Here is an 18,793-nt window from a genome sequence, read left to right as displayed (position 1 = left end):
ACCGTAACGGTGGCCAATTTACCATTTCAACTTTGTTGATATATCCAAAATAACATTAAATTGTTAAAAGTAAGTACACAAACTACAGATATTAAAAAAGTACAAAAGTATGCTATAGATTAAAAGATTTAAAAAAATTATTTCTAAGCTGAGATTTAGTGCCGGAGTTCTTTAAGTCACTGTCCAAGGCATTCCCGTCTTTAAAGGCATGATAACAGGTTCTTTGTTTACCCCAGTTTCGTTTTACTGATCGATGGAAGTCTAAGATGATCTTTGCAACGAGTGTTGTACCTATGTACATCGCTGTTTCTAGATAATTCCAATTTGTGAGATGTAATTCCATTCACGCATTTATAAACATACAAGCAGCGATGGAAGTGCCTGCGTTGTTTTAAATTTAACCAGCCGAGCTGATTGAGAGCATCGGTTGCAGAAGAGTACAATGGCTCATCTATAACAAGTTTTGCCGCCTTATTTTGCAACACCTGCAGATTGTTCATTAAGACAGCGTTATCCTTATCACCCCATACCATATCAGCATAATCAAGGATGGGAAAGACAAGGCTTTTGTAATAAAGAAGGCGTGCGTTATACGGCAACAAATGCTTGATCCTACGCAAAAGACCTAATCTTTGATTCACTTAAGATATCAAATACTCCACATGTTCGGTGCACGTAAAGCTGGAGGATAATACAACCCCTAAATACTTAAAGCCGTCTAACTCTGTCGAATTGATTATCAAGAACAAAAACCGAGAGACTGTTTAACTTGCGAAGCTTGGAATCATCACCAATAAGCATTGCTTTGGTCTTATCAACATTAACGAGTAAGTTTGTTATCATTTAAGAGCGACTTTTTTTTCAAGAGCGCGTGAGAGGTCACACATCGACCGAAAAATTACTATCCTCATATTTCAGTCAGAGATGCGTTATAGTGAACTCAGAAACGTGGTAAGGTTTTTTTTCCCCAGACTTCCTTCTTTATCCTAGAAAATTCACCAAAACTGAAACGAGGGACGGTAGCCGTAAAATGGCGGAAATCAGTGCCCCGAGTAGAGGCAAATGAACTTTGCCCATGAAAAGCGCAAAAGAACGCGAGCTCGTATCAATTTGACAAATTTGTCTAGGAGGGATTGAGGTATGGCTTAAGTCTAAAACGGGACCGTTTCGTTTAATTTTGACATCACGGAACGCTTTTTAAAAATCACCAATATTTCAATATCTAAATATCGCATTTTGTAGCACATTTTCAATTATCATTTTCACCATGCGGTATAACTCAGAATCGGTCCAGGTTAAGCTCATGATAAGTGGAAACAGTGTTGTTTTCGAGGATATAAAAATTAATTTGGGGCTTTTCATTTCCGCCCGGAAAAACCAGGCTGAAATTTGTGAAAATCGCAACATCGTAATTTTAGTCGACATAATCTAATTAGGCACCTCGTGGTTAAATCTGGAATTCCAAGCAACATTTTAGAAGTTAGCACCGTGATCGATCAGGAAATCAATACAATAAGCTAGCCTTGCATAGCTAACCACGGCAGATTGGTTTTTATCTCTGCGTTCGTTTCAAATTCTCATCCATTTCCCATGGCGGAATTATTTACAATAACACACTCCTTAAGCTAGCGGAGGGCGTCGGTTTTTCTTTGGGTATTCGAACAACTATAATAAGACTTAAGGTGGGCGCGAACGAGGGGACTAGTCCCTGCGACTAGTCCCAGCGACCAGTTTCATGCGACTAGTCCCTTCGTGTGAACTACACATTTCTGTGGTCGCAGGGACAAATTTGGTCCCTTCGACCAGTCGCAGGGACTTGTCGCATGAAACAAATGTTTGTCCCTTCGTATGAACTGTTTGTGCGACCAGTCGCTGCGACTAAACGGTAAATAAGCCAATCACGGGTCAGCATGATGCGTGACTTCCGGTATTTGTAAACGTTGCAGTTTCTATGAATTTTCCCTGAATTCTAGATTTCTACAACTGAAGAATAAAAAACTATTTCTAGCTTTGTAAACATATACAGATATCTTGGAGCCGTTTTGATGGAATTTTTACCCTATTTGACTATGTGTCTGTTAAAAATAAATAAATAAATAAAAAACGGAACACGTAAAAAGCACGAATAATCCGACTGAATAAGTGTAGTTCATTTGCGTTGATGTTTAATCGTGCTACAATGAAAAGTTGCCAAATTTTCATTGTTTTCGTGTAACGCCCCAGACTAAGAAACATCTTTTACCTCTTAATTTTCCTATGTTCTTGTGCAATTGAGTGCCCTCGTGTGAATAACTTAAGGGACTAGTCCCTGCTACCGGTCCCCTCGTGTAAACACTTCAAAAGACTTGTCGCCGGGACTAGTCGCACGGACTAGTCGCAGGGACTAGTCCCCTCGTGTGTTTCGACCTTAATAGTTTATTTTTCCCTCAGATTTTTTGTTTGAAAATACATTTCCTTACAACTTTTTACCTCGTGCTTGCGTTTTTCTGCTAAAAATTGATAGTAGAGAAAGTCACGCATGATCACAAGTTTGTTTTATTTTTATAGGTTGGTCGTTAACTCGATCGAATAAGTTTTGCTTAGCGTACTAATTGACATTCCCTTTTTTAGATTTTGACGTTCAAGAAATGTTGAATTGGCGTCAGTGACGTTATGCACCGATTAATCGCATCTTCAACATCTGGGGCATGCGCAACCCACAGGCTTTTGACTAGCGTCCTTCGAACCATACCTGGGTGGGGTAGGAAATTTGAACCGGAAGCGTCAAGTCTTTCCGGTAGAATACTGGTGGTTTACTTTTTAATATGGAGGTGTTTAAAGCGAATGGCTTTAAAATATAGGGGCTATAAGGTCTAGGTTTTGGAACTTGAATAGTCAAATCAATTGCTGGCCCTGCCTTTTACGAAGGATGTGACAATGAAATGAGGGTCTCAATGGAAAGATGGCTTTCACTGCTAACGGTTACATTTTTTGGCCATTTTATACGACTGATGCGAGTTTTTTTACGGTTACATTATTTTTAGGACTCACGGTTAAAATTTGTCAATTTTTACGCCTAACGGCTTATTTTTGCCGTTTTACGGCTAACAGTTAACCCCATTGAGAACCACTAAGATCTAGCACCTGGGCTTGGCATTCAGTTGCACATGATTTTGGCCGTGGGGGTATGGAACCAATCTTCAAAAGTTAGAATTCCTGAAGGAAGGCAATGTTGAAGATTTGGATTGATCGATGCATCATTTTTCCTTCTAGCATAATACTTTCAGTATCCCTCCACCTAACGATGTCATTTGTTTGATAATAATCACCGAGAAAAATCGTGCCACAGTGTCTTGTTTTGTAGCGGGTGTTGGAATGAGTTTAAGCCCTTTCGCCAGTAAATTAATCTGGTCGTTTGTAAGTTCTTTATTTGAGAGGTTTTTTATGTGCGTTTTGTTCGCCTCTAGTTTGATAGTTGAACGTGTTTGGCAAGACCGCGGTTTCAATTCTAATCTTGTGGATCTCGTCAATTGCCGATTCACTGAATAGACTGTTGCACCCGTATGCAATACAATGTCTAACCATGACGAGAACACGCTGTATCCTTAAGAAAATGAATAAAAATGCCTCCAAACGTAGCCGTTTGCTTCGATTTTACTTGAAAGTTTTACCTGTGTGGCCCGATAGCCTCGTTTCGAAACTTCAAAGTCCGCTGAGCTCTCATACAGTGGGCATAAATGCGATAAGGGCTATTATACACTGCGGGATGGATGAGCTAACGTTGCGTGAGGAAGCTTCATTCACTGCTTTCCAAACCATGCTGGAATCGCCTTTACTTTCTTCAATTAGGTTGCAATAGTAATTTGACTTCGAGGACTTAATTTTGCGATTCACAAAATTTCACAGCTTTCTATACATTCCCTAGTGGTATGCAGAGTTTGCGATCGCGCATCGCTTCAGCGATTTTATCAGTCATCCTTGGAGCTGTCGTGCCCTTTACTCGGCGCTTTTTAAGCGGTGATGAGAATCCGCAACTTCGGTAAATAATTTGTTCCAAGTCAAAACTGCGTCGTTGACATTGCTCTCATCGCCACTGGTGCCACGGAAGGCATTTTTCGTCAAATCCTTTGAATGACCAATATTCCATTGTCCTCGGTGTGGCCTTTGGGACACCAGCTTTTAGCACACAATAAATTAGTGAATGATCGCTTATTGAGAGGGACACAACGAGCGATCATTCACATTTACTCTTTTCTAATATCAAAATGTCTGGAAAACGATAAATAACAGAGTCAAATCTGAATACATTCAAAATCTAATAATCTGATAAGTATAAAAATATCTAAAACTATACAGAAAAGCGAAAGGTGAATGGAAAATCTAGAACCCTATATATAATGCTGCAAAGAAGCATTAAACTATGTCATACATACATACATACATACATACATACATACATACATACATGGTTTATTTGTTAAAGCAGGTCATGAATATATAAACACTACCACGAACGGCACAGCGAAGTCCCGAAAGAACTACTGACACGCTTTAGCATTCTGAAAAAGTGTAGTAACAAGTTCGATTGTTTGGTGAACGAAATGCTTTTAGTCAGAGACCTAAAACCTACTCTGAACGTGCAAAGCGATTCAATTCGCGAAAAAGTATTCGTATAATTAGCTCCTAACATATTTAGGCTAATTTAGTGTTACACCTTGCCGCAAACTTTGTAATTTTTACTTCTCCTTGACAATTGCGTCATGATGACACCGAAACGTCAGTTTTTATCGTTGGTTTTGCTTGTCTTTGCATGAATAAAAGGCAGCATAAAAGCTGATGTGGACCTGCTATGCCTAAAAAATACCTAACTAAACCTAATACATTTGTGATAAAAAGCATAACTTAAGTCTATTTTAGATTCTAAATACTAATATATATATATATATATAAACTTGAGAATGCTCAATGCTTGTTATGGCTATTTCAATGCTCCCCCGGAAAAATTTGAAATTTAAGTCTTCTGAAATGGCTAGAAATGGATCTAAAACTGCCAAAAGTGAAGTTAATTTTTAATTCTTATAAAACAACAAGTAACAAACTGGCCTTCACGTTTGACCAACTAACTTCTAAGTACAAAAAAATATAGTGATTTAATCAGTGAAAAAAGTGGGGGGTGGGGGGGGGGGCTAAAGCCCCCTGAGCCCCACCCCCTGCGCGGTTCCTGAAGTGCCTTCATCCACTTTGATCAAATATATAGGGTTTGTAGATTTGACCGGTTTTCGTGAAATTTCACCAAAACATTCCTGGGATAATGAGGAACAAAAGAGTGTCAGGAAATTTTGATATTTGAAATGTTTTTTACGTTGTGTCCATTTACGCAATACGTTTCGCATATTTAACGCTACTCTAACTTAAGATGCGGATATCTAGACAACCAATCAGAATATCGGAAAAGCCTGACACACTTTTGCTGATTGATGCCTTGTGAATAAGACTGTGCAGCCATTTTGCTCGTGCTGCGGGATCCGATACCCGATAAATTCAATACAAGGACCCTCGGTCGTTTCACGCCTTACCGGCTCCTGATAGTCCTTATACAACTGCAAGATATTGTTCACCTGTTATTTGGTTTCCACCGGGAGAGAGACCCTGGAACTCAACAAGCTAACTAACCAGCATGCACAAGGAGATCAATTTTAGCCGGCCGCGCGCAAATTTCCCGTAGAACATTTTTAACAAAGACAATGGTACCAACCGCTGTCACGCAAAATATGCCGAGAAATTTTTAAAACTCGTAGAAATCTGTAAAAATGGAAAAACGTTGGGTGAAGAAAACTCGGTGCTTTCTGAGCATAAAACTTATTTGATAACCGGTATCCCGATTATTTACCATTTTGTTTTAGGCTATATCTGAAAATTCAAACGGTTTTACAAAATACCTGGAACTGAATAGTGTCTATGTGTGTTTATAACTCTAAGATGATAACTTGGTTCTGAAATCTTGAAAATACATGCGCAGACGTTTGCGTTAAACAGGCTAATAATGAATGAGAAAATTTCCTAATTATTTTTAGGTCTCAAGCGATGACATCAAAAGGCGGTTACAGGAAAATCTACGGTGATGACGACAAGGAAGTCAGTTTTGCTTCTTCTCTTTTTTTTCGTTCGATGAACCGAGTCCTTAAGGAGGGCAGTCAAAGACCGTTGGATCAAAGTGACTTTTTACCCTTGTCATACGAAAACTCTAGCCGTTTTGTCACCGACAAGCTGCGAACAAGCTGGGAAAGCAAGAAACATCATTGCAAGATACATGGGAAAAGGCCTAGACTTTGGAGAAGCTTGTTTGATATGCTTTCTGTCAAAGATGTTATCATCATTTTGACGGGGAATATATTGTATACAACTTCTCGCCTTCTGTTTCCACTGTTTCTCGGGTATTTCGTTTCTATGCTTATGTCAGCTGAGGCAGAGAACACCTACCTGTTCTACGCCTGCACATTAGTTATGTGTCTCAATGGTTTGATCGGTGGTCTTGGTATGCACCACCAAGACTACAGAGGTGAAGTGTTGGGGATCAAAATAGGCAGCGCCCTGAGGGGACTGGTGTACCACAAGGTAAGCACGATCTTAGAGAGTATTCTACTCCTTTGTCGCACGATCAATAAGCCTTTATCCAAACGATCTAGAACTAATTTTTTCCTGAAACCTCAACCAGTTGCAATCAGCTTATGCTATAGTGAGATCCAGAAGGAGAGGATCATCGAACATGCATATGATTACTGGTTGCTGCTTCTACGAGACAACTGTAGAACTCAAGTGATCCTACCCACCAACAAACGAACAATTAACAAACAGTAACTTAGTCTAAAATTAATGGAAAAGTATGCTCTAAAAAATATAGACCAGGGCTCGACACTAACTTTTCAACTTATTAGCCAAGTGGCTAGTGGCATCTTAGATGTTACGACAATTTCACTCTGTTTACTAGCCAAACTGGCTAGTGGAAATGGAAAACCACCAGCCAAAACTGAATCTCTACGTACTAGTGTGTGCCTGTTAGCCACCATTAGTGTCGAGCCTTGTAAACTTTTTATTAAATCAAGAAAAGAAATATTCAAAATTGTAAACTCTTACGGCTTTTGAGCCCTCAAAGAATAACCTTATCCTTCGAAAATTGTCTTCAAAAATGTACCGATAACTCTCTATGATCTGAGCATGACCCAAAAACTTTCCTCTATGGCTATCACGGAAATAATTATTTGAATCACGAATGCCTTTCTGTGTAGCTCTTTCTTGTTCAATTAGATCCCGCCCATGAGATGAAAAAAGTAGAATGTTACTTTCATAACTCACCGGTAAACGGCCGCCCTGCTAAGCGAGATTCAAATTTTCGACTGAGTTGTCGCATTTAGGACTAAATTGAAGATACTTTAAAAAGTTCGGTAAAAGCTCGATTATTCTCGTCTCGAAACGCGGTTATGGTTATCTTTTGTAAAGGATATTAAAATGTTCTAGGTTTTGAAACATACTCTTTAATGTCAAAGCTTCACTCTCTTTCAGACGCTTCTTCTCAGCAAGCAGGTGTTACTGGAATTCACTGCAGGACGCTTATTTGACCTGATATCTAATGATGTTAAGAGAATGGAAGAAGAGACAGTCAAGTATTTTTTCTTGACACCTTTCGCAGTCTTTTCGTATGCAGGAACAATATTCCTCATCTACAATTTTATTGATTGGCAGGCTACTACGGGTGTGTTCTTCCTGTGTATTCTCATTCCATGCTTTGCCGTCTTGTCCTATGCTAGTGCCAAGCTGCGCTTGCGCACAGCTTCAGTGTCTGATCAGCGAATCTCCCTAATGAATCAAGTAGTTTCCGCAATCCGCGCGGTCAAAATGCATGCGTGGGAGGACGAATATCGGCGAAAAACAAAAGATATACGAAGGTAAGGCAAATGATTATGTTCAGTCATGGGTTGCCTCCAACAACTACGTGGTGTAAGCTTGAATAAATTTGTGCATGAACTAATCTAAACTTAATTATGTTATAATTAATTATAATTAATTATATTATCTCTCAGTTAGAACGCGCGCTATGATTGGCTGATTTAAACGCCGATCAACTGGAAGCTCCAACCCGGGCAACCCTCCGGGTATTTGACCTTTTGAACATTGGTTCGCTGAAATTCATGCTCCTCTGGGCTTATAAATATGGGCTGAATTTCAAAATGACTGATTCGTGTTTTTTCAGAGTTACCGAGGAAATAATTTTTTGCTGTTTGATTCTAGTGGAAAATGGCTCCTTAACTTGATATAAGTAATCAAAACAATTGTATCAAAAATCACGCAAAGTTTTCTTTTAAGCAAGAGTTTCTTAAAACTTTTGACGATAAAAATATATAGACAGGTTAAAACGAACGATATAATATCCCGACGTTTCGGCGACTTCATGACGCCATTATCAAGGGTACGAATGAAAATAAAATTAACAAATGCGAGTTCAAGAGTTACAACTAATTTGCATAGGGGAGGTAGCTACACAAATACTTTAGCACGGATAGAATCCGTTTGCACGTTCAAACGTCGGGATATTATATCGTTCGTTTTTACCTGTCTATGTATTACTAAATCTTTGTTAAGACGATAAAAATCAACGGTAAAACACGACGTTTCGACCGTGCTTCGGTCATTGTCAAGTGAATGGAATGAAATACAGCCAATATATGTATATATACACCTAAGAAATATAAAAAAATTTTGCAGGTGTAAACAAACGATAAAACTACAAAGAAAGTGCTAGTAAAAAGCTAATTAAAAACCTTAGCACGAATTGAATCAGACTGTACATTGAGAGCAGGTCTTAGCTTATGAATAAAAAACATCTCATAGACGAGACAGTCAAATTTGTTCGTGCACTTCATTAAGGTGATAAAGTTCTTTGTAAGATCCTTTGGAGTCAAAGAATGTTTGTCGCGAAAATGTTTGCCAATTGACGAAGAGGAATTTTTATGTTCTTCAATACGTTGGTGTAGATAACGGCGTGTGAAACCAACATAACCTGCATCGCACAGGTCACATTGAAATTTGTAAACAAGGCACTGTTGGTTCACAATCGGCGGCTAAGCTTCTCGCAATTTGAGGTCTCGACCAATCTTCTGGCTAACAAATACAGGTTGTAAGGTCGTCTGGATCCTATGACTTAGATCTTTAAGTTAGGCACGAACAATATCAGCGGATGCCTGATCTTTATACGGTAGGACAACGCGAATGGGGTCCGATCGCTCGCTGACAGCAGGTAAGGAAACTGGTTGATCAGATACTTTGGCGGCAACAAACCGTGAAATGGTAGAATTGACTAGATTATCAGGATATTTCAAACGAGAAAATACTGATTTAAGTCGATCGCATTCTTCAGAGAAATAACGCCAATTAGATGAAAGTCGAAATGCACGATCAATTAGTCAATCGATTTGTTAGCCAGAAGATTGGTCGAGACCTCAAATTGCGAGAAGCTAAGCCGCCGATTGTGAACCAACAGTGCCTTACATATGGTGCACGATCCTCGCAGTAGATAGCGCTATTTAAGCAATAGCGAAAATCAGACCTGAAAAAAATCAGGCCTGTACGGGATTCGAACCACTGACCTCTGCGATACTAGTGCAGCGCTCTACCAATTGAGCTAACAAGCCAACTGGGAGTAGGCCGTTAAGTTGATTCGTAATAAACCCGTGAAAGTGATAAATCAGATACAATGAAATATATGAAGTTCATATATTATGAACTGTGGTATTAGATACATATGGTGCACGATCCTCGCAGTAGATAGCGCTATTTAAGCAATAGCGAAAATCAGACCTGAAAAAAATCAGGCCTGTACGGGATTCGAACCACTGACCTCTGCGATACTAGTGCAGCGCTCCACCAATTGAGCTAACAAGCCAACTGGGAGCAGGCCGTTAAGTTGATTCGTAATAAGCCCGTGAAAGTGATAAATCAGATACAATGAAATATATGAAGTTCATATATTTTGAACTGCGGTATTAGATACATATGGTGCACGATCCTCGCAGTAGATAGCGCTATTTAAGCAATAGCGAAAATCAGACCTGAAAAAAATCAGGCCTGTACGGGATTCGAACCACTTACCTCTGCGATACTAGTGCAGCGCTCTACCAATCGAGCTAACAAGCTATCTACTGCGAGGATCGTGCACCATATGTATCTAATACCGCAAGTCAAAATATATGAACTTCATATATTTCATTGTATCTGATTTATCACTTTCACGGGCTTATTACGAATCAACTTAACGGCCTGCTCCCAGTTGGCTTGTTAGCTCAATTGGTAGAGCGCTGCACTAGTATCGCAGAGGTCAGTGGTTCGAATCCCGTACAGGCCTGATTTTTTTCAGGTCTGATTTTCGCTATTGCTTAAATAGCGCTATCTACTGCGAGGATCGTGCACCATATGTATCTAATACCACAGTTCATAATATATGAACTTCATATATTTCATTGTATCTGATTTATCACTTTCACGGGTTTATTACGAATCAACTTAACGGCCTACTCCCAGTTGGCTTGTTAGCTCAATTGGTAGAGCGCTGCACTAGTATCGCAGAGGTCAGTGGTTCGAATCCCGTACAGGCCTGATTTTTTTCAGGTCTGATTTTCGCTATTGCTTAAATAGCGCTATCTACTGCGAGGATCGTGCACCATATGTATCTAATACCGCACTTCAAAATATATGAACTTCATATATTTCATTGTATCCAACAGTGCCTTGTTTACAAATTTCAATGTGACCTGTGCGATGCAGGTTATGTTGGTTTCGCACGCTGTTATCTACACCAACGTATTGAAGAACATAAAAATTTCTCTTCGTCAATTGGCAAACATTCTCGCGACAAACATTCTTTGACTCCAAAGGATCTTACAAAGAACTTTATCACCTTAATGAAGTGCATGAACAAATTTGACTGTCTCGTCTATGAGATGTTTTTTATTCATAAGCTAAGACCTGCTCTCAATGTACAGTCTGATTCAATTCGTGCTAAGGTTTTTAATTAGCTTTTTACTAGCACTTTCTTTGTAGTTTTATCGTTTGTTCACACCTGCAAAAATCTTTTTTTATTTCTCAGGTGTATATATACATATATTTACTGTATTTCATTCCATTCACTTGACAATGACCGAAGCACGGTCGAAACGTCGTGTTTTACCGTTGATTTGTATCGTCAAAAGTTTTCTTTATTTACAGAATGGCGTGAATTTGCAACAGAATTCGGAAGCTCCTGAGCATTTATACTATAGAAAAATTCACTGCCTGACGAGTGAATTCCACGTTAAATTTCACGCGAAAAACTGATATCGCACGAATCGCGAAGCGATGAGTGCGATATCGATTTTTCAAGTGAAATTTAACGTGGAATTCACGAGTCAGGTGGTGAATTTTTCTTGAATCGCATAACAGAATAAAAATAAGAAAACAAGAAATTAAAACGGCAATGTTATTGTTTGTTTTTATTCCGTACGCGCGCCCTTAAGAAAGCCATTTTAAAGTCAACTGTCAGAACTGTCATTGTTAAGGGAATGGAAAGCAAGGTAAGTCGCTCACGTTTGAACCGTCGACAATTTTAATTGTACCTCGTGAATTTTTCTTGCATCACATAGCTAAAGCCACCAAATCACTGGGCGAAACCAGGTGTTTTGAATTTTTGTGCGCCACGCCAGTGCGCAAACAATGGAAACCCTTTCAAAGTCAGGTGTCAATATCAGCGAATAGAGGGAACAAGATATTTTTAAAATGAAAACCATTTTTATTTCAAACTCGTGGAGAAAGCGGTGCCTCACATTTTACAATCTTCAGCAAAAAAAACTAAAGGTACACAATACGGAGTTATTTAAGACAGAGATTTGCCTGCTACCACTCAACTTGGCAGAATGTGGCGCCGACAATCAACAACTGAATGGTCAAATCCTCAAGCGAAATGAAAATTTCAAGCGTTCCGGTATCAAAGCAAGATCTACAAAAAGCGGTAAGTGCTTTACAGTTGTAAAAAGAAGTGTATTCAAAATACAATGATTAAGACTGGAATTTCTCGGTAAACTCGGGCGAAGTTCAGTTAAAAGTCACAATTTTAACTGTTTTTCTTTCATCGCAGGGAGTCGCTCGTTGGTGTCAATGCTGGACTGAAAGTTTATAGAAATATTTACTGGAGAATTATTAAAAGTTACTCCAGTAAACATTCCGCCAACTGCTCCTGCCATCAGGTAACTAGAGCGACTGGCATTGCTGTCAAGGTCACTAGTAGCTGCTGTGTTGCTTGGCGTGGCTGAGCTATTGAGAGCAATCTCCCGTAAAGCATGACTTGAATAGCCGTTGGTAGTTGTCGTTCTTGGCGTGGTTTGAAAGCGGCCAACTTATTCGACATTCGCCGCTGTTTTTCCGGAGGATTATGGCTGTAGCTGGATATGGATTCCGGATTGGAGTGGCCAGTGAGCTCTGATATCTCCACTGGGTCGAAATCATCACTGAGCGCTTGGATGACAGTTTTGCGACCACTCGAACTAGTGAATTTGCCGTCTAGTGTTTTTTGAAACCATGTTGTATCTAAAAGAGGCCAGTTCGTCGTCTGTATAGGCTACAATGGTTTGGATTTCGGGAAAAGATGCTTGACCTTTTTCGGCATTGATACCTGTTTTGGTTTTCTTTAGTAACGCTTGTTTGGTTTTCCTCGGCGAGAACTGTCGTTTGGCTTTCTTCCCTCGTCTCTGGCATTTTGATTTTTTTTGTATGCGTTTTCTCGTACTTTTGAGCGTGAGTGGTTTCCTCCAATTTTCTAAAAATTTCAATTTCAATTCAAAATTTGGAAGACATTCGTTTTCTATAAATTTGTTCATATTTGTTCATATTTTCATAGCACTAGTTGTATTTACGTTTTTACATTCGTAACAATAATTATTGCTCGCGACTCACTTCAGCGATATCGCTTTATGCGTTAGTGCGTTTCCACGCTAAATACCCTCTCTTCCGGTTGACGTATTGACCAATCAGAGCGCGTGTTTACTTTAAGCTATGCGATTCTAAAAACAATCATTTGCCTCAAGCTCAATAATTAGTCGATTTCGTGTTGAGGATTTTGAAATGTATTCCGCACTTCGCCTTCGACGAACCATTGTTAAATCATAACTGGTAGAACATTTCATTGAGCCAAAATCGTCTTCCGTGCTGCCTTATTTTTCATACATGGTGCTGGGGTCATAGGAGATTAACACTTCTATGACAAACAGGACGATGGGAAATTTTTCAAAGGCAGGGTACACTTCTCACGCGCCCACCTCGTTAATAGTTCATAGTCGGAGAGTAGACTGGGGAGGAGTAGGCTCGAGAGAATGCCCACATAACTTACGATGATCTTTTATCTTCAGAAATGAAATCAGCGCCATTTCGAAGAGGACAGCTATTCAGTCAAGTCTTGATGCCTTGTTGTACAGTGCAACACCATTAGCAACATTGGTGTCAGTAATTACTATGGTGCTCACAGGCCAGGCCCTCACACCCGCTAATGTTTTTATGCTGCTGTCGTTCATGGGTTTTCTAAAACTTGGTGGCATGAAGAATGTGATATATGGTTTCCTGAAAACATATGACGCGTACGTTTCACTCGAAAGAATCGAAGAATTTCTTCTTTTAGAAAATTTATTGGAGGGTGATGAAAGTAAGAAACAACAACAAAAGGCCGAGAGTATCTCCACTAGAAAAAGTAGCGGCTTCTCGAGAAAAGAAGCCGAAAAGGTGGAGAACATTTCACTCTCTTGTGAAGCAACAGAATTAGGGCCAACTGATCTTTGTGTGTCAAATTTAACCTGCGCAAAAAACCATCGTGAAGCCGAATTTCTTCTTCAGGGTATCAACTTTGTTGCACCTTCAAATAGTTTAACAGCAATCACCGGGCCGGTTGGAAGTGGTAAGTCTACTCTGCTCTCAGCGATCGCTGGTGAAATTTCCGACACTAGTGGGACGATTTTTTATCGAGGTAGTGTCATTTACTTGCCTCAGACTGCTTGGGTGTTCTCGGGAACAATAAAAGAAAACATTCTATTTGGCCAGCCCTTCGCGGAGTCCAAGTACGAAAGAATAATCGAGGTCTGTGCTCTGAAAGAAGACTTTCAGCGGTTACCTGATGGTGACCAAACAGTTGTTGGAGAACACGGCGAGGTTCTGAGTGGAGGACAACAGGCAAGAGTAAGTTTGGCTCGTGCAGTTTATGCCGACGGAGATTTTTATTTGTTGGATGACCCACTAAGTGCTATCGATTTCAAAGTTGGCCAACACATCTTTAACAAATGCATCAAAGATCTGCTGGCTGATAAAATTGTTCTGCTAACTTCTCATCAGCAACAGCACTTGGAAAATGCCGATGAAGTGATTGTGTTGAATAAAGGGTGCGTCCTGGACAAGGGATGTTTTATTGAGCTGCACGAAAAAGGTGTCATCAGTGCAACTGTTGACCCGCTCTGTAAAGCAACTTTGAAGGACAAAACAGAATCATCTGAGACGTTTGCCTGGGAGGATACTGAGAAACACGATGATGCTGAAAAATGCCAGAAAATAAGTCCCCTGCCTAATGAAGCGAGGAGTTTGGAAATAGCAAAGGAGGATCGTACAATCGGAGTTGTGACATCCAAGCTATACTGGGACTACTTCAGAAGTGGAATACATCCTTTGATGATAACTGGAATGGTTGTTTTAATTCTCATTACTCAAGGTAAACTTATTGTTATACTGAGTTATTAGCTTTGAGTCAGGCCCTTAAAGAGAATACAGCCATCTTTTTTCTATTACGTGCAAAGCATCTCATTACAACTATCGATTTATCCAGGATTATGAGTTAAAAATAAAAAATGGAAATGAACTTGCATTAAAACCTTGCTTGACAACTGTAAAAAGGGTGGTCTTTTGCGTTTTTCTGCAGAACAAGAACGAGCGTTAGACACGCACGAAGAAAACGCGAGGGGTGAGACACGCGCGATTGGAGAAGCACTTGTCTAGCCCCTCTCGTTTGCCTCGCGCAGGCTTGCGATGAAAAACATGAGAAAAAGCCGGCTATTTTGCGGGCTACCTTATCAGCATTAAGCTTCCAAGGGGAGTTTTCTTTTAATGTATACCACGGTTAACCTATTTATCTATCCTAACATACTGCAGTGACTATAGAAACATCCTTAACCTGCAAACGATTAGTAGTATTTAATCCAGGTAACTAATGTCCAGACTAAATAAATCTTCCGATGTTCAAATAAATGATCACATAGAATTACATTCCAATTAACGCATCTTGATGATGTCTTTTTCAGCCGTCTTAGTTGCCCCGGACTTATGGCTCTCCTTTCTTGCAAGGCTAATCCCAGAGGATCAGAAGAACAAGACTTTTCTTTCTGTCTTCGCCTATCTGGTTGGCGCGTGTTTTATATTTACTATTATTCGGGCTTATGGATTCCTCCTACTTTCTCTAAAGTGCGCCGAGCGTCTCCACGATAAAATGGTTGTGGCCATTTTACAAGCACCTGTCCTGTTCTTTGATTCAAATCCTGTGGGAAGAATCCTAAATCGCTTCTCGAACGATATTGGCTGCGTGGATGAGTTGTTACCCGAAACATTCCTGTGGGCAATACAGGTGCTCTTGCTGATCTGTTTCCAAATTCTGGTAACAGTTGCCACAAATTTTTGGCTCGTTTTTGTTATTGTTCCAGTTTCTGTCCTGGTCGTTTTTCTTTCCAATTATTACTTGAAAACGGCCAGAGAACTGAAGAGGTTAGAGTCGATATCTCGCAGTCCAGTGTTCGCTCACTTTTCGGAGACTCTGGTTGGACTGGACACGATTCGTACAAGAGGAAGACAGACAGATTTTGTGGACGCACTATACAGGTACGTTGGAGACATTCAGTCAGGATTTGCTGCAAGAGCTGATTAATCCACAAAGCATGAATGAGTTGTTATTGACACTATTTCCAACTTAAATCACCCAATTGTTTTCTTTCTGACGTGTGCCAAGACACTGATCAGCAAGTTAACCTTGAACCTTTCGGGAGTTTCTTGGAGAGTAGTTTGGGGGGGGGGGGGGGGAGAAATGAATGGGATTCGTCGGAAGGCTCCATTCTATTATCAGCCAAAGGGCCGTATTTTACCCAAAAAATACTTCTTAGAGCTTTTTTAGACTGATTTACAACAAAGCTCAAGTAATCGCAACAAGCCGATTAGAACGAAAAGAAAAGAGCAATCAGTTAGCGAGAACTAAAAGTAACAACAAGGAAACGGCATTGAGTGCAGGAATACGGGAAAGACCAATAGGGCGGTTGGTTTTGCTTTTGCATCGGATTAAATTTGTTGAGAGGTGCGCTCGAGCTTTTGGACCAGTCACAGAGAAAAGTGATACAATACTGATGTAACGCATAATTTTTTTGACGGTCAACTGAAAATGTTTCCTTTCAATTGTTAAAACTGACTGTGATTAGCAATTGTACCCTCAGTTATCAAGATGTTCATAATCAAGCATACATTATGGTGATAGCCAGCGGCAGGTGGCTCGGTACACGTTTGGATTGTCTCGCTTCCCTGTTAGTCGGTGCAGTTGCTCTAGCTGCAGTCTTGGTATCTCAAGATGCCGGTAAGCTCCAGATTCTTATTAACGTTTTCGAGTCTTCCTATTTATCACAAATCTGTTTTGTTGAGTAATAGCACAGCATGCACTACTGAATTACGAAATAAGTGAGACTATACGCGAACTCTCATCGGTCGTTAGGTGTGTACAGGTGAGAGTTAAGATATTTTAGATTCGCGATAGTTCTGGGAAAATATTTCATAAAGCAAAGCAATAGAGGACTTTTTAATCGGCAAAATAGTCTCATCTAAACACGAGAGTGGCTGAGAGAGTAGAGTACCCGAAAGTTATGCAAACCCATGTGGCATTCAAAATCTAACCACGGCTAGTTTTTAAACACGAAAAAAACGTGAGGGTCACTCGGGCGGCTTAAGAGCTCAGCAAACTTTACGTGTCTTCTATGATTCACAAATGAAATTTATATTCTTAACCTTGAGAAGACTAAAACAAAGAGCTGCTATATAACAATCCAAAAAAAAGGTTTCTATTTTTCCCATTAACGAACCGCCTTGACAAGACAAAGTGACCAACACCTTCAAAATTTTCTCTTGAATGTTCGAACCAGTGTGAGACTGGTCTAGAATTTGTGGAATAAAGTTCCAATTTCTTGTTTTTTTACAGCTTCTGCTGGTCTTGCTCTCGTTTATGTCATCCAAACTCTGAACATGACTCAATACGCAGTTAGAAAAGCCTCTGAAGTAGAAAACTACATGACGTCAGTTGAACGAGTTATGACCTACACCAAACTCGACCAGGAGCCTGGATACGAGGAAGAGCGACAACCCCCTAAAGACTGGCCTCGGAGAGGAAGTATTGTATTCAGAGATGTATCTCTGACTTACTATCCGGGGGGACCTCAAGTGCTGAAGAAAATCAATCTGAACATCAAAGGAGGAGAAAAGATTGGAGTTGCAGGCCGCACGGGATCCGGGAAGTCATCTTTTGTAGCAGCTCTTATGCGCATGCCTGATGCTGATGGAGAGATAATCATCGACGATGTTCCAATTAAAGAGATAGGCCTCCAACAAGCCCGACGAGGTATCTCAGTTCTTGGCCAAAGTCCCGTTCTTTTTAGTGGAACATTGAGAAAAAATCTCGACATTTTAGACAAGTTTCAAGACGCTGAATTATGGCAGGCCTTAGAGGATGTGCAACTGAAAGATTTTGTTGAGAGACTTGAGGCCAAGCTCGATCACGAACTACTGGAACATGGCGCTAATGTCAGTGTCGGAGAGCGGCAGTTAATTTGCTTGGCTCGTGTGCTGCTACAGCGAAGTAAAATCGTCGTCTTGGACGAGCCAACTGCGCATGTAGACCCAGACACAGAGAAGATGATATGGAATGTAGTGCGGGATAAACTGAAGGAGTCCACTGTCATCACTATAGCTCACCGTTTGAACACGATAAGAGACTGCCAGAGGATTTTGGTCTTGAAAGATGGAAAAGTTGAAGGATTTGACAGATTTGATTCAGTAATGAACTATGATTGAGATGGGGTCTCAGTTAAAGGATTAGAATAGGTAATAACATGATTTCGAGTGTGACCAAATTGCATGAGAAATCAAGGTGTTGCTAATTAATAATTTGCTGGAAAAATGTGTCACAGAAAGTCAAGAAAGGCGAAACTTTGACAGCGTGTCCGCGCTATTTGTAATTTGCACTCATTGACAGAAAGTTTGAAAGTAAGTTTATCATTTAAAGTAACCCTAAAGATTCTAAGTGTAGTTTAAGGCTGGATGCTGTTATTACTTGAATTAAAGTCGTATTTGTACTGGGATCTACTTAAAGTCTTTGCTTGTGTTTTTGACGCATTAACTTGGAGAGGATTGCTAGAAAACCATCTAGCCAAGACTTCAATGTCCTTGTTCAGTAGAAATTCGAGAACATCATGGGATTCATCAAACCCATATTGGGTTGCGTAATCTGCATATAGTCGAAGAGATGAGATATTGATATCGTTAATGAATTCGTTGACCCAGCAAGCTTCCCTGTGCGCATGTTATGTTGACCGGCTGTACTTGAATTTCGCCGAAACCACAACATATTTATATATTTCAACACTCCTCTAGCTACCTTTTCTTAGTTAGTATGAATAAAAATATCATAAAGAAGATATTGGAATTTTGCACTGAGCCGAGATTAAAAGTTGCATTTTTA

The 18,793-nt window shown here is 40.0% G+C and overlaps 1 protein-coding gene, 1 long non-coding RNA gene and 1 pseudogene across 2 annotated transcripts; 2 read left to right on the top strand and 1 right to left on the bottom strand.

Annotated features, from left to right (window-relative positions):
- The first annotated feature begins 710 nt into the window (after positions 1-710).
- Positions 711-18,793, top strand: LOC111319251 (ATP-binding cassette sub-family C member 4-like). The gene is made up of 7 exons (XM_088742658.1): positions 711-827; positions 6,054-6,594; positions 7,540-7,922; positions 13,407-14,746; positions 15,333-15,903; positions 16,506-16,642; positions 17,258-18,793. The coding sequence occupies exons 2-7, from the start codon at positions 6,064-6,066 to the stop codon at positions 18,124-18,126; spliced, it is 3,831 nt and encodes a 1,276-aa protein (XP_088598784.1). The 5' UTR covers positions 711-827; positions 6,054-6,063; the 3' UTR covers positions 18,127-18,793.
- Positions 8,621-9,434, bottom strand: LOC148717960 (uncharacterized; annotated as a pseudogene).
- LOC148717959 (uncharacterized) lies at positions 11,105-12,889 on the top strand. Its single transcript, XR_015994498.1, has 2 exons — positions 11,105-12,013; positions 12,140-12,889. It is a non-coding gene; the product is annotated as an uncharacterized LOC148717959 (long non-coding RNA).

The sequence above is a fragment of the Stylophora pistillata genome, chromosome 13 (genome assembly GCF_964205215.1).
Source record: "Stylophora pistillata chromosome 13, jaStyPist1.2, whole genome shotgun sequence".
NCBI lineage: Eukaryota > Metazoa > Cnidaria > Anthozoa > Scleractinia > Pocilloporidae > Stylophora > Stylophora pistillata.
Note: the sequence above shows the minus strand (reverse complement) of the source record. Positions and strands in the feature narration are given on the sequence as shown.